The sequence below is a fragment of the Myotis lucifugus genome, unplaced genomic scaffold, assembly GCF_000147115.1.
Source record: "Myotis lucifugus unplaced genomic scaffold, Myoluc2.0 scaffold_18, whole genome shotgun sequence".
Classification (NCBI taxonomy): domain Eukaryota; kingdom Metazoa; phylum Chordata; class Mammalia; order Chiroptera; family Vespertilionidae; genus Myotis; species Myotis lucifugus.
Window position 1 is genome coordinate 4187971 of NW_005871066.1, and position 15985 is coordinate 4203955.

The following is a 15985-nucleotide window of genomic DNA, read 5'->3' on the forward strand; positions in this document are numbered from 1 at the left end:
AGAAGAAAAGCACTGGTGAAGGGGAATTATGGACAAACAGCCCACATTGACCCTGAGGAAGACCTAAACCCAAGGCCATGGAAAGTCTTCTAGACCATGCATCCTTACCTAGTAAAGCATCCCGAAGAAACCACCTGAAGGTTAATGTGTGTCTAATACAGATGGCAGTTGAGCTCAAGGTCAGTGGGAAGAATTACACAGAATCACACTGTGGTAGGCAATCAGCGGAGCCTCCAGCGGTGAATACATTTTCCCATATAGTGGGTTCCCTTTTAATTTTGTGGATGGTTTCCTTTGTTGTGCAGAAACATTTTAGTTTAATATAGTCCCACTTGTTTATTTTTCCCTTTGTTTGCCTTGCCCTAGGAGGTGTATCAGTGAAAATCCTGCTACATGAGATGTCTGAGATTTTACTGCCTATTTTTATTGTTTCACAACTTACATTTAAGTCTTTCATCCGTTATGAGTTTATTCCCGTGTATGGTGTAAGTTGGTATAGAAGCATTTTTTCCCCATGTACCTGTCTAATTTTCCAAACACCACTTATTGAAGTGACTGTCTTTACTCCATTGTATGCTTTGCCTCCTTTGTCAAATATTAATTTACCATAATGGCATGGGTCAGTTTCTGGGGTCTCTGTGCATTGATCTACTAGTATATGCCTGCTCTTGTGCCAGTATCAGGCTGTTTTGATTACAATGGCTTTGTAGTATAATTTGAGATCCAAAACTGTAATCCATCCAACTTCGCTCCTTTTTTCTCAAGATTGCTATGTCTCCTTGGTGTTATTTTTGTTTCATATACATTTTTGGAATATGTTGTGCATCTGTGAAATATGAACATCAGTGTATATCTGGATGTTAATTTTGTATCTTGCTATTTTGCCAAATTCATTTATTATGTCTAATAGTTTTTTGGTGTAGTCTTTAGGGTGCTCTACATACAGTATCTTATCATCTGCAAATAATGGCAGTTTTACTTCTTCCTTTCCAATTTGGATACCATTTATTTTTTCTTACTGATTGTTCTGGCCAGGACTTCCAGTGCTACGTTGAATAAGAGTGTTGGAAGTGCACTCTCTGTCACTTTGCTGATCTAAGGGAAATGCTTTTAATTTTTTCCCATTGAATATGATGTGGGTTGTGAATTTGTCATATATGGCCTTTATTACATTGAGGTATGTTTTCTCTATTCCCACTTTGCCGAGAGTGATTACTATAAACTAGAGGCCCGATGCACGAAATTCTTGCAAAGGGCTCAGCCCTTGCAGCCGCCGCGGCTGCCTTGGCCCTCGTAGCCCTGGCTTCGTCCAGAAGGTCATTCAGCTGTCCAGTCTAATTAGCATATTATGCTTTTATTATTATAGATGGGTGTTGGATTTTATCAAATGATTTTATTGCATCTATTTACATGATCATGTAATTTTTATCTCTTTTTGTTTATATGGTGTATCATGTTCTTTAATTTGCAGATATTATACCAACCTTGCATCTCTGAATGAATCACACTTGGTCATGGTGTATGGTCTTTTTAATATATAGCTGGATCCATTTTGCTAATATTTTGTTGAGGACACTAGCGTTTATGTTCATCAGAGATATTGGGCTATGATTTTCTTTCTTTGTGGTGTCTTTTTTTGGTTTTGGTGTTAGGATAATATTGGCCTCATAAAATAAGCTTTGGAATCTTTTCTCCTCTTGATATTTTTGAAGTAGTGTGAGATGGATAGGTGCTAGATTTTCTTTGAATGTTTTGTAAAATTTACCTGTGAATCATCCAGTCCAGGACATTGTTTGTCGGGAGCTTTTTCCCTTATTGAATTTATTGGGGTGACTTATGATTTTGTATTATAATTATTGGTTCATTTATGTGTTCTTCCTACTACACCTCTTTCAGGGAAGAGATCTTACTCATTTCATCTTTGTATTCTCCCAGCATATAGTATGTGCTTAGTTTATAATTGCTAAATTAGTAAAGGTATCCCTACAACATCTAGCATAGTCCCATATGGTATGATATTTGATGAAAATATTTCTTTTTTGGTTACAGATTCCAATTCATGGCCTCGATGACGCCATCTTAAATTTCATGCTCACAAATTAAGAGATAACTGAGGGATTATATTAAGTATAATCTGTGTATATATGTATTCTTATATTGGTTATAGCACTCTCTAACCCCATCTAAATGTGACCTAAGTAAGAGCTGGCATTCAATTCTCAGGGTCATAAATTCCCTGGCCATATCTTGCCTGCTCTGTCTTCCTGTCTTTGTGTTTCTGTCTCATAGGCTTCTTCATCACTTTATTGAGAGTGACAGAAAAAGAAATGACAGGAGAAGGACAACTTTTGTTTTATCACTTGTGTCAAATGCTTGATGTAGACTCATTCCTACCTCAGCTCAAAAACTACAGAGATGAGCCTATTTGAAGAGAGCTGGCATGGCAATAGCTACACACCTTGGCAGAGGTGGATTATTTGATGCTACAAAACCAAAATACAGGAATTTGGCCTGTAAGTCCAGTAGGCCCAGGTATCACCTCAGAAACTCCCATCACCAGCAGCCATTGCAACATATCATAAGTAAACAATGTCACAACAATCACACTAGCAATTTTCAGGACTCATTTCTTTATGAAGTCCTGGAACTCCTGCAGTGAGAACAGGGGTAATTTTCAAATCAGGTGTTGTGGAGACACAGCAAGAAAGTGCATGCGTACTTCATTTCCCATGCAGATTTCTGGAGGCTTCTAATACTTGAAGTATCTTCCCTACAGAACTATATGGAAAACCAAAGAGATAACTGGATTTTTGAGTCAGAAGGACACATAGAGATCATGTGACCCAACAGCTTTATTTTACAATAAGATATAGAAGCTGATGTCCACAGTGCTAAAGCTATTGGTCCAAAAGTGTACAAGTGTCAAAGAATTTCAAACCCATATATATCTCCAAGGAGCCTCCACTGGGGACTCCGAATTTTAGTAGAATTATCAACATTTAGGACCTCAGAAGGCAATTACTGTTTCTTACATAAATTTGAAGTGGTCATTAAAGTTGCAGTGTCTTTAGTATTTATTTTGTATTCTGGATTAAGACTAACAGAAAGTCTTCTTTCTAGTGCTTTGCTATTCACTCTCATCACCCCTCATTCTATCTGGCCCACTGCTCTAAAAACTGTTGCCCTCTGACTAAGAAAGACTAAAACTTGCAAACATAAGAAAGCAAAAATTCTAGATCTTACCATTCTAGATGGTTTTCCACAAATGCAGACATGGGACTGATTTGCACCGTGTAGGTATCATTTGCAGAATACTCAAAGAGTCCGTAGTAAGGGTTGAAGAGCTCCTGAGACAAAAGGAAGAAGAACTCCCGCGAAGGACCACTGTAATCCAGGCTGCGGAGGAAGCAGAGGCCCGGGTAATCTATTATGAACAGGAAGCAGGGGACTTACCTCTATCTGGGTGCTAGTGTGCTCTTTCAGAGTCAGTACTGGGGAATGTCAAGAGCAGCCTTGGCTCTTTTGAGTGGAAGCCAACAGAAGTATTAATTTGCCATAGAAAAATGAGGATGTGGTCATTGGTTTGGGGAAGTTCTTACTCAGATTTCCATAAGTGAAGTCTTATGGCAGTGTTCCTTAACCTTTCCTCTTTTTTGTTTTTTAAATTATATAACAACTGTTGGATATAATACACAGCTGGCCCATTAAAAACAAAGACTTTGTTGGGGGAGGCACAAGAGAATTTCCTGTGACCGTGTGTGTATGTGTGCATATGTGCATATGTGTGAATTAAAAAGTTTCCAAGTTCATTCTGATATGCCCTCTGAGGTGGGTTTGTCCTCTATGGTCGAGATGATTTTCCATAAAGTCACTCAAATCATATCACAAATTTGGTATATAGTTGTATAGGTGCACTTTAGGAGGAAGAGTTTTTTGATCAGATACTCAAAAGTGTACACCACTTGAAAAAGTAAAGACCCAGTAGTTTTGGTTTATACTTTGATCATGTACCTCAGACTCTAGTACCTGTCAATAATCTTAGGCTTTTAAAGAACATGAAATCTCAAGCTTGGCAATACCTGGAGAAAGACCTCCTAGAAGGCCACAATTAGAATCACTTTGGGGCAAAGGCTTAGAGCCACTCTGCTTCTTTTTGAGAAAAATCACCCAAGACCCAGGGGCTTGGTCCACCACATTGAAGTGTCTGCATAAAACTACTGGTGCCTCACCCCTCTTCTCCAACAAAGGTGACGTAGAGTTTGTTTCGCTGGAGCTCTTTCCGGGAATAGGCCATCACCTGATTGAAGGTTCCTTCCAACAAGTGGTCCCGGCGAATGATGAGCCTAGGAAGGAGTAAAAGCCACGTGGGTGATGAGTAGTGGCTCGAAGCTCTGCCGTTGGACAGTATTCTAGGTGAGTCATGAGTGCCCAGGTCTCATTCCCTAGACTCTCCATGAATGTGCAGATTCCATCAGTTGAGGGATGGACTTTTAAAGAACACTCTTTTTAAACCATTGATAGCACAAGGACAACGTGTATGCTTTTATAATTAGACTAGAGGCCTGGTGCACAATATTAGTGCACAGAGGGGAGGGTCCCTTAGCCTGGCCTGTACCCTCTCACAATCTGGGACCACTGGCTCCTACCTGCTCGCCTGCCTGCCTGCCTGATTGCCCCTAACCACTCATCTGCCTGCCTGATCACCCCTAACTGCTAGCCTGCCTGCCTGATCGCCCCTAACCGCCTCTGCCTCTGCTTCTGATGCTGCAGCTTTGTTCGGAATGACATCCGGAAGGTTGTTCGGCTGTCTGGTCTAATTAGCATATTATGCTTTTATTATTATAGATACATTCCATCCTGTTTTTTTTTTTATCAATTAAAAAAAATCTTTTCAATTGGATTCCTGAGTTTGGGTTTGGCTTTTCAAAAACAAAACAAAAACACAAAACCCAGAAGGAGAAAAACCCACAACTTTTTACTTAGCCTCCTATTACAAAGTTACAAAGAACCTATGAATTTGACTAATGAGTTAAATGTGTCCCAAGAAAAAGTAAAGGAATATACGATTTTTTAATTTAGATCAAGATTCATTGTTTTCTGAAAAGGTCTACCATTGACTTTACATATGCCTTTGTCTGAAATCTACTGTTTTTTTTCTTTCTGGCCCGTCTCTTCCCTTCCCTTTCTGCCTCCTCTTCAATTTCTTAACTTCCGTTCTTCTTTCTTCTTAACTTCGTAAATTTTTTCTTTCTCTTTACTATGAAAATAACTTTTACCACACCATGGTATCCAATTTCCAAAATAATATTACAAAGGTATAAAGGAGAAAAAGATAAAAAAAAGCTACCCTCTGAATTCAGTGTCAGGTACTGGAGCACTTACTTAATTTTCCCTGGACCCTGACCAAATCCTTTGGCTTCCAGTTTCCGGTAGAAATTACGGAGCTTGGCCTCAAAGTCTCTCCGGTAGGGCGAAGGGGCTCGTGCACTGGCTCTCTGTAAACCTGCAGAGAGAAGTACATGGGCTGAGGGTCAACACTGTTTGTCAAAGAACAAACACATCGAGCAGCGGTAGAGGAAGGGCTGACCAGAGGCATATTCATGTGTCTTCATATTTTTTTCTTCAAGAAGTTTCCCTTAATTTCTATTACTCCTTCAATTACTTTTACAATAAGTAGAAATAAGATAATACCAAAAAAATTCTGCTGACAAGAAATATTTATGTCTTCCACTACATTTCAGGTTATATTTCTCCTATAAATTCTTTGATGAGCATATTTATTGGCTTAATTGCACTTAAATAATCTAAAACAACATAAACAAAACTATGATTGTTTTAGATTAAAAGATTAAACTTTTTTTGTAAGTCACTATATTATAAGAAGTGATTGTAACTCTAATGAGGCAGCTGTAATATATGCATATGTTGTATTTCTCTAAGTATATTGATATTGATGCTAAAATTGAAGGATCTATTATCCTTTGAGATAGCATGGCGGTACCTGGAGATTAATATGCTAAGTGAAATAAGCCAGTCAGAGAAAGACAAATATCTTTTACTATTGCTGGTACTGCCACTATCCCCATGGTCACTTCTATGCATTTTGCAAAGTACTTTGGCATAAAAATCTATGATTCTGAATCTCTGTAGCATCCAGGTAAATTTCATAAAAGTCTAGAAAATGAGAATTGTAAAACTTAATATTACTATATTTGGATTATATAATCTAGGACCCTATCGTCAAAGCCAAGAGGATAAATAATGAAGTACTCTGACAAAATGAACTGGGATGAGTGCTTGGACTCATGGCATCAGTAATATCTGTATCAGGAAAGTTGAGTCTTTTTATAAAAGTTATCCAAATATATCTCATTTAGCAAATCACTCTTTATTGTCTCTTCTTTTTCCATTTCCATATGTATCTCTCACATATAGTGATGTTAAAATCACACTCATTGTCAAAGTTTGGACCAAAGTGTAGACAGGTTACAAGACTGGGACAATCTCTACAACAAAATGGCAGATCATCATCTAGACCAGTGGTTGGCAAACTGCGGCTCACGAGCCACATGCGGCTCTTTGGCTCCTTGAGTGTGGCTCGCACAAAATACCAACTTCTGCGCATGGGCCACGAAGTTTCAATCGCACTGTATGTGCGTGCCCACACGTGGTATTTTGCAGAAGAGCCACATTCAAGGGGCCAAAGAGCTGCATGTGGCTCGTGAGCCGCAGTTTGCCGACCACTGATCTAGACCAACAGCTTCTCCCAATGGAAGGCCCTGCTCCCCAAAAGTAAGTCACCCTGTGTACACTGGAGATGATCGTTCTGGCTCTGACAAAGCTCTGCTCCACCTTCCCCAGGTCATGGCACCTCAGTTACATTGTAAGTCAGGGGTAGCAGCATTAGGCCAGTGATGGCGAACCTAGAGGTGACACGCGAACTCATTTTTTTGGTTGATTTTTCTTTGTTAAATGGCATTTAAATGTATAAAATAAATATCAAAAATATAAGTCTTTGTTTTACTATGGTTGCAAATATAAAAAAATTTCTATATGTGACACGGCACCAGTTAAGTTAGGGTTTTTCAAAATGCTGACACGCCGAGCTCAAAAGGTCCGCCATCACTGCATTAGGCATTTCCTCAACAATGTCATTGGTACACTTGTTTGGAGGAAGTAACAACAGAGAGATACTGACTTAAAAACCGAGTTTAACAGTGAACAAAAACACCTCTGAGAGAGTTTCAAGTGACATGACTTGGAGGAGCCAAACCAAAAAACATTCTAGTTTTAGCAATTATAGCAGCATTGAGTGATGCTGTCACACCCTTTTTGAGGGACAGAGAATTTTGCTAAATTCTGTTTCTCTTCTGAATTTCTCCATGCACTTCAGAAGCCAAACTTGGACTCTGACTCTTGAGGTCGTGAGATAAAAAGTTACCAGATATTTCAAACTACTCCTTTACTTTTAAAGTTATATAAAAATTGGGTTACCTTGATACCTGCAACAATGTGATAATGCTAACTAACAAATGGGGGAAAGTCTCCAATATCTGGTCATGTTTGGGGGTATGGTTTTTACTTAATTGTTTTGATGAACATAGAAAATAGTATCTTCCTTTTTCAATAAACAGTCTAATATATATTTCCTCATTGGGAATGAAAAATATCGACAAAGATTTTTTGTATCATGAGTAAATCATTCTAATACATAAAGAAAACTTCAGGGGAACCATCTCATACCATGTAAGAAAACTCTTTGGCATCTTCCTTGGGTACGTATGGTGATCCCTACTAACCATGCATCCTACTAACTTCTTTACAACATGAGAAACGTTGCCAAAAATTGATATCTATTAACACTCTGAGTCATAAGGATGAAGGTTTCATAAAGGGCTCTTTCCTTTTAAATTAAAAAATATATACTTTAATTGATTTCAGAGAGGAAAGGAGAGGAAGAGAGAGATAGAAATATCAATGGTGAGAGAGAATCATTGATCGGCTGCCTCTTGCACCACACTGGGGATGGAGCCTGCAACCCAGGCATATACCCTGACCAGGAATCGGACCATGACCTCCTGGTTCATAGGTTGATGCTCAACAACTGAGCTACACTGGCTGGGCCCCTTTTGAGTTCTTATAGAATGCATTTGGAATGTAATAGAAATTTAGAGCAGGGGTCTGGCAGACAGATAGTAAATCGTTTAGGGTTTTGGGGTCATATGGTCTCTGTCACTACTGCTCACACCTGCTGTTGCCATTAAAAATACTTAAACCAGTATGATTGGGTTCCACTAAAATTTTATTTATAGGCATTGAAATTTGAATTTCACATAATTTATACATGTCATGAAATCCTGGTTTTGCAAAAAAAAAAAAAATTCAAACCATTTGAAATGTAAAATGCATTCAAGTCTCGGGGCATTACAAAAACAGGTGGCAGAGAGACAGGCAAGCATACAACCGTCCTTCTTTCACCATCATCTGGTAGAAACACAGGTGGCCACTTACAGGAGAGACCCTGCCAGCCTCTCAAGTTACCTGGGGAGTTCTGAGGTGAGGAGCAGGGTGAACAGCGAGGAGAGAAGCTGTACCCTGGGTGGAAGGCAGCTTGCAGGGGGATGTAGGACATAATCTCTTCTTCAAAGAGACTGCAAAGAAAAAAAAAAGAGTTTATTTTCTGTCCATGAGAGAGTACTCATGAATCAGCGTAATAGCAGTTACAGTCCTCACAAAGCAACAAAACACTCACATTCAGCATACTACATAGTATTTAAAAGATAGGCACAATGGGGTGATAAGGACACATACGTAATACCTTAATCAATCAAGAAAAAAAAGAGATAGGCACACCCCAGCACGCAAATTCTGTGTTATTTTTTTTTCTGTGTTATTTTAAACCCTAATTAATACTACAACGAAGTCTCTATCAAGTACTATATTCAGCTCTTGCTACCTGAACTGTAAATGTAAAGAAGGCCGTGGATGGGGGCCCTTTTCAGCTCTGGTCACTAGAAACCTCTAGAGCAAATGGTGAGTGTTCCAGCCGGGCGTAGTGAAGAACTGCCCAGGGCAGCTTTTCCAGAATTGCTCCAGGCTTAGCCTCTTACCTCAGCAAAATAACTAGATCTGCATCACAGGACAACTTTTCCAGCCCATTATTACCCTCAGTCCGAATGTAATGGATTTTCTCCCTAAAATAATGTGGAAAAGAAAAGAGTTACACCACAACTCAGAAGCCAAGGAATGAATCCTTTTCTGATCCCTTTTTCTCTCTCTTCCAATGTGGCTGAGCAGCGATGTCCTAATTAGTGTCAAGTATACTAGTATCTTGGTATTTAAAGTTCGTATTGCAGGTTCCCAGGATACTCTACAACAGTGATGGCGAACCTATGACACGCGTGTCAGAGGTGACACGCGAACTCATTTTTTTGGTTGATTTTTCTTTGTTAAATGGCATTTAAATATATAAAATAAATATCAAAAATATAAGTCTTTGTTTTACTATGGTTGCAAATATCAAAAAATTTCTATATGTGACACGGCACCAGAGTTAAGTTAGGGTTTTTCAAAATGCTGACACGCCGAGCTCAAAAGTTTTGCTATCACTGCTCTACAAGGAATCCCCTCTCCCCAGACTCACAGGGACAGAAGCTAAGGAACACAACGAAGGTAGGTCCTTGAAGAGCCATGGCCATCGGGAGTGGAGCTGGACTAGGAGAGCGGCTGAAGGACTGTGGTGGGCTCAGGACATCTTGGAGGTCATGGAAAGAGAGTGAGGAGCCTTATGCCTGATGGGAAATGTGTAAGGCACGCTGGGCACCAAGAGAGTCTGACCTCCAGAACACGCGAGAGTCTCCCGATGGTCCGAGCACAGGCCTACATTTCTCTCTGTTTGATTGCAGTTTATACATTCTGACCTTTTTCCACAATCTCCAACTCTAACCTGGCAAATTATTCCAATAAGTCTATGGATAAATAGCTTTTTTTTTTTGATCAAATGAACTTTGTAATTGGCTTTTTTGACATTCAAATATTCAAATACTGTAAATACCATAACCAAGATTAATTCAATTGCATGCATGCTTCAAAGAATTTTTAAAAAATGCCTTGAAGCAATGCAGCATAAATCTGGGAAGATTTAGAGGGCAATTTTAAAAACAATATTTAACTTTAAAATTTCTTTTGCATGTTGGAATCCCAAAGCCCAATGTAATGGTGTTAGGAGGTGGGGCTTGAGGATGTGATTAGGTCATGAAGGCAGAGCCCTCTTGTCTGAGATTAGTGCCCTTGTCTCTTACATGTGAGGATATGAGAAGTTTGTAACCTGAAAGAAGGCCCTCATTCTGATTATGGTAGCACCAAGTTCTTGGACTTCGAGTCGCCACACTGTGAGCAGTAATTTTCTGCTGTTTATAAGTCACCCAGTCTGTGGTACTTTGTATAGCAAGCCCCAAAGGACAAAGACAGACACCATCACCCACTGATCTTCAAAGCATCACACCTGGCTATCATTCTCGGCTCCTCACCCCCATGTGCAAGCGGTCACCAGCCTCTGTTGTTTTTGCATGCACGCTATCACGCAAGCTCTTCCCTCCCCTCCACCCATGCTCTACCATCCTCCATACAAGGAGATTAATATCATAGTCTCCTAGTAACCCCTTCTCCTATATCTTATGTCCCACCTCCAGTCTAGCATTTTTCTCTACAGAATAGCCCAAGTGGTCATTAAAAACACAAATTCATCTATCTTTCTTTCCTGCTGAAAACTCTTTAATCACTTTGTAAATGAAATTAACTTCAGATAAAATCCCAGCTCCTTTCCATTGCTGACAAGCCTCCCTTTCCAATTTCACCATAGTCTCAATCCACCCTAAGCCATCCTGGCGTTTTTTCGCTCTTCACCTACATCAAGCCTTTTCTTGTGTGGGGCCTTTGCGCACTCTCTCCCTGATCCCCACCTTGCATCTTGGGAACAGTTTCTTCTCATCCTTCAGGTTTCAGTTTAGTGTCAACTACCTGCATTCTGAAAGCCTTCCCTGCATTCTGCTTAGGACGTACGTCCTCCTCCTCTGCACCAGCCTATTACCCACTATTGCTGACTTCTGATCGCATCCTTCATGACCCTTAACAAATTCTATGGCTATATATTTGGCTTTAAAAAAACACAAAAAAACAAAACAGGCCAAACTTGTCTGTCATCTGTCTCCCTTAATAGATTGCAAGTGCCATCAGAGTAAGACCTATGTCTGTTTTGCTTGCTGCTACATACATAGCCCTAGCACAATCCTGATTCAGATTAGTTGCACAATAAAAGCACTAGTTGAAGGAAAGAATGAATGAATAAGGACTGCGACCATGACCCTTAAAATTAACAGATACCATTAGCCTCTGGGTTTTCTGGCTCCATCTTCCCCCTCTATGTGTGGCTTCCTTACGATTCACTGCTGAAAACAGTTTCCTGAAACTCATTCTCTACCCTCTAACCCAGCAACTGACTTTGTGGACCCAAGACAGTGGATCCATGGCTCCCTGAAAATAGCTATGGCTGAATAAGGGTCACTGTCCTCACCTTGGTACCACAGAGGAAGCATTCAGTTCTTCCTCCGGACAGGGTCATGGGAAGATGTGCTTTTATTTTCAACTCTTGGACCTTTAAGATGGAGCTGACTCACACTCACATCACACCCAGGAGCAGGCAAAGGTTCAATCCCAGCAAGCAGTGCCCAGCTTCCTAGTTCCCTTAAGAGTGACCCCCTAAAGAGCAAGTTCTTATTCTTGTCATTCTACCTTTTTAATTCCATCCCCTCTTAGTTTCTGATGTCATTGTTGGTCAACTGTTTTTGATGAAATATTTGGATTCCCAACCTGGAGTCCACAAGTCCTTCATTTGAAATTATATGCAAAAGCTTATGTTTATATGTGAGGGCAAGTCTATAATGTTTCTCATCATATTCTTTAAAGGGAAGGGGACAGGAAGAGATTAACCCAAGAATTTATATGCATATATGCATAACCCATGGATACAGACAATAATGTGGTGAAGGCCTGCTGGGGGTGGGGTGGAGGGGATCAATGGGGGAAAAGGGGGGATCTGGAATACTTTCAACCTTTAAGAAAAGGTTATTAGTTTCTATACTAAACAATTTCCATGGTTTTTCCATTTCCCTCACTCCAAGTCCCCCCATGTGTGGAAAATCATAATTGTATAATTCCACACTGCAACAAAACTCTTAAGATTTTAAAAAACGTGATATTACACAATAAGGCTCAAAAGTTTATTTCTCTTTGAAAATATACTCTTTTACTTGTAGTAGCAGGCAAAACTGACATAGGTCCTACTCTTATGGAGGTTATATTGTTTCTACTTTCAAATTATTCAAATTATTTAAATGGGAATATAGTGCCTTTAGTGGATTCAAATTTCTCTAAAAAGTAAGCAGTGAATTAATTACTTAGTGGTGGAACCAATACATTAAACAATGTTCAAAAGCAGAAATGTGTCAAAAACTTTTTAGTTAGTATAACGCCTCTGAAAATTCTTTGAAAATCCCTTAGATTATGATGTACTGTGAGAAAATAACGGAGCCCATGAATAAATGACCTATATGACTGAGCATGGCCCTGCCTTTAGCAGCGCAGTAATGAAATTTGGGCAGCGTTGGACATAAGTGGAAGTGACAATACTCATGCTTAAGCTCAACTGTTCATGCTAAGGCCTTTTCCTTCACTCCAAAAGTAATGTTTTCCATCTTTAAATTAAAGGACCAGGTTCTGAGGGTCAGAGTGGGTACACAGACAAGGTCCTGCACTAAAGAGCTTATAGTGTTGTAGGGAGACATAAGTACATGATAGAATAACAGAGATAAGGGGAAATACCTTAGAAGTACAAAAAGAATGTTTAAAGTAAGGCACAAGAAATTCTAGAGTCTGCTTGAATCACCAAATCTTTGCATTTGATTTGAGCCTTTAAAATAGGATGAGCTATCCACAAAAGGAAATCCATTCCAGAAAAGGAGAAGGTAGAAGAGAGGGACAGCTTATTTGGTGAAAATGGAAGATGCTGGGAGAAAAATACTAGCACAGGATGGAGAGTTAGGCTAGGGCCAGGCTTTGGAGACCATGGGAATTGTGCTTAGAAATCTTTATTTCATATGCAATGAGAGCCATGAGCTTTTGTTGAGGGACAGGAGGGACATAATTTGATCTGTTCTATAAGAAGATAATTCTGGTTACAGTAGGATGATAGGGGATATCTTCTAAGAGACCCCTGCCAACTTCAGGAGAGAAATGATGAAAATCCAAATACTGGTCATGATAGAGAAGAGAATAAAAGGGCTAGAAGAGAAAAAGTGAGGAGGTAAATGTTTAGATGTGGAAATGAGGACAGAGGAAGGAATGGAGAGATAATGGCCAATTTGGAGGATGGTGGTTCTAATTTACAAAGGTAAAAACAAAGGGAAAAGAGGTGTCAATGAGGGGGTCTTGGAGGGGCAAGAATATAATTGATATGTCCTGGCAGGATGAATAAGGACTTGAATAACAAAGAGGTTATTTTCCAATGTTGGTGATTTATTGAGAAAATCACACAAAATAGAGTTTTACAGTTGTCTGACAGATTCAAAAGACCACCAGATGGGAGGTAAGGGATTAGAGGCAGTAACTGACTGTTCTCACCCACTTTGTCTGATCTTTCACACACATCCCCATTTAAGCATTTCAATAGTGCCTGCATTGCGACCCTATTTCAGTGACGAGAAGACTAAGGGTAGAGGATTAAATAACATGACTTGATTGTTAGCCCATATGTGAGCTAGAATTAAGACTACAAGGGAACACTCTTAATATCCATGCATCTCCAGTGTTTGAAATTCTGAACAGTAAACTGAAAGAGAGAGGCGTTTAACTATTTTGGTGAAAAAGTGGGATTTAGCTTCAGGAGATATTTTCTCTTTTTATCACTTTGTGTGACTATTTCTTCCAAATGTAGTGATTCAGATTTCCAGAGATACTTAGTCAAATACGACCCTAATAAACAACAGAACATATATGATACTTTTGGGAAAATCAGAACATATATGATACTTTTTGTTTGCTTCTTTTGAATATGGTCATTTTATGTATGATTTACTATTAAATAATCTTATTTCAAAAAATGTATATGGTGCTTTACATAAATACCTTTTAATTAAAAGTATGTTGCTCCCTTTCAGTGCTTCCTTCCAAGTCAATGGAAATCATTTTAGCATCATTATGAATCATAGGTAACCTGACAATATGATTATTGCTGATTGCTACACTTCTGAGCACATTAGAACCCTCTGGCCCCTTCGTTTTGAGAATTCAAATTATAATTTAAATGCATGGATAGAAAACAGCAAAGCCTTCTGCTCTGTCTCCCCACAGAGGTGCTGTCCCATCTTGACAGAGAGCTGAGGAGGCCTAGAGTTCCGCGGGGATGGACAAGCCCCTACCTGAGTGTGTGGTTTCTTGCCAAGCTCGGCTGACGCTCTTGCAGCATTTCAAAAATGTTTGGCTGGCGAAGAAATGCCACGATCTTGTCATTATATGCTGAAACGACAGAAGGGCAGAGTTGTGCTTCAGTCTGCAGACCACAGATGATTTCCCTGATGATTGGAAGATGGCTGCTTGACTCGAGAATTAATTTAGAAGTTTGAGGGGCAGGTAGCAATGTATCAAGAAATGTAAGCTCCTGAGGGAGCTCCTGAGGGTGTTTCCAGTGATATAATAGAATTATTATTTTTAAACAATCACCCCAGAAGTGAACTCAATCTAAGTTAATCATCCTAATATTCCAGAAACTTAACGATGGGTTAACTCACTACTGTGTGAACAGATAAAATACAAAGTAGTTCTCCCACGAGCGAAGTCTTACTCTCTTCTTAATAAATTCTCTTGGTCATTTTGTCATAGTTATTTTAGCACAAGATTCTTTATGAGTTCAAATAAACCCTTTTCCGAGCACTGGACACTTATGACCTGTGGCCATGAGTTGATTTCCAGGAGTGATAATGGAACTGTCCAAATCCATTTAGGCTCTCTCACCTCTTTTCCCCCGATATAAGTGGCATGTGTTTTGAGAAGAGGCAGTTGATTTTAGAAATCAAGACTCTGTCGACTTATCCCCATACACACAAGGGAAGAGAGGTTTACATTAAAAACTGCATCTAACAGAAACAAATTCATGACCTCCCCTGGACTTGGCTAACAAAGCACTGAATAGAGAAAGGAAGGGAAATGTGGGTCTGGAAGATATGAGGGAAGAAGGAGGTGAGGGATGAGAGAGGACAAAGTGAGGAGGAAGGAGAAAGGGAAAAGAGGCGAAGGGGAGGGGAGGATGGGCACAAACAATAAAGGGGGAGACTATGCCATAAAAGAGGAAGAAAAATAACTCAATGGAATCCTCAGTATTAAAGGATTCACAATAAGAAAAGCCAGGTTAATTATTGATTATCCAGGGGTTCTAAAAGCATGCTACATACCCAGTGGCAACGACTCATGTTGATGCTGGCTTCGAATAGCAGCTACGAGGCTGTGTCCTGGCCGGGCCATTAAAGAGGTTCCTCTGTTTCTACAGACATCTGAGGCCTAATTCCAAAATAAAATCATTAGTGTTTGCTCATTGAGTATGATGTGGGCTGTGGTTTGTCATATGTAGCCGTTATTACATTGAGGTATATTTTATTGACAGTGAAATGTCTGCAATACTCAGTTTCTTTTTATTATATGAAGCGACCTGACAATAATACTGAAATTGCCTTAAAATATTAAAGAGCTTGGACATTTTAAATAAATTGAAATGACATATTTCGAGTTGATGCAGAGTTCTGAATTTGTACACTATCATCTCACGCTTAGTACTTTCTGAAGTATTGTACGATTGCTATCAGACAGGGGAGCTATCTGTGTTGAGGTGGGAAGTTGGGGCACTGCTTTCTACAATCTGTGAACTTGTTTCCTGCTG

At 39.5% G+C, this 15985-nt stretch overlaps 1 protein-coding gene across 1 annotated transcript in view; it reads right to left on the reverse strand.

Moving 5' to 3' along the window:
- The window catches only part of HECW1 (HECT, C2 and WW domain containing E3 ubiquitin protein ligase 1), a 151880-nt gene that overhangs the window by 13988 nt on the left and 121907 nt on the right, over positions 1 to 15985 (reverse strand). Inside the window, exons 17-24 of the mRNA XM_023751008.1 lie at positions 15504 to 15609; positions 14475 to 14571; positions 9111 to 9194; positions 8542 to 8651; positions 5383 to 5503; positions 4230 to 4343; positions 3244 to 3396; positions 2775 to 2778 (exon numbers count right to left, since the gene is read on the reverse strand). Coding sequence (XP_023606776.1) covers positions 2775 to 2778; positions 3244 to 3396; positions 4230 to 4343; positions 5383 to 5503; positions 8542 to 8651; positions 9111 to 9194; positions 14475 to 14571; positions 15504 to 15609 — 789 coding nt within the window. The remainder of the gene's footprint in view (positions 1 to 2774; positions 2779 to 3243; positions 3397 to 4229; positions 4344 to 5382; positions 5504 to 8541; positions 8652 to 9110; positions 9195 to 14474; positions 14572 to 15503; positions 15610 to 15985) is intronic.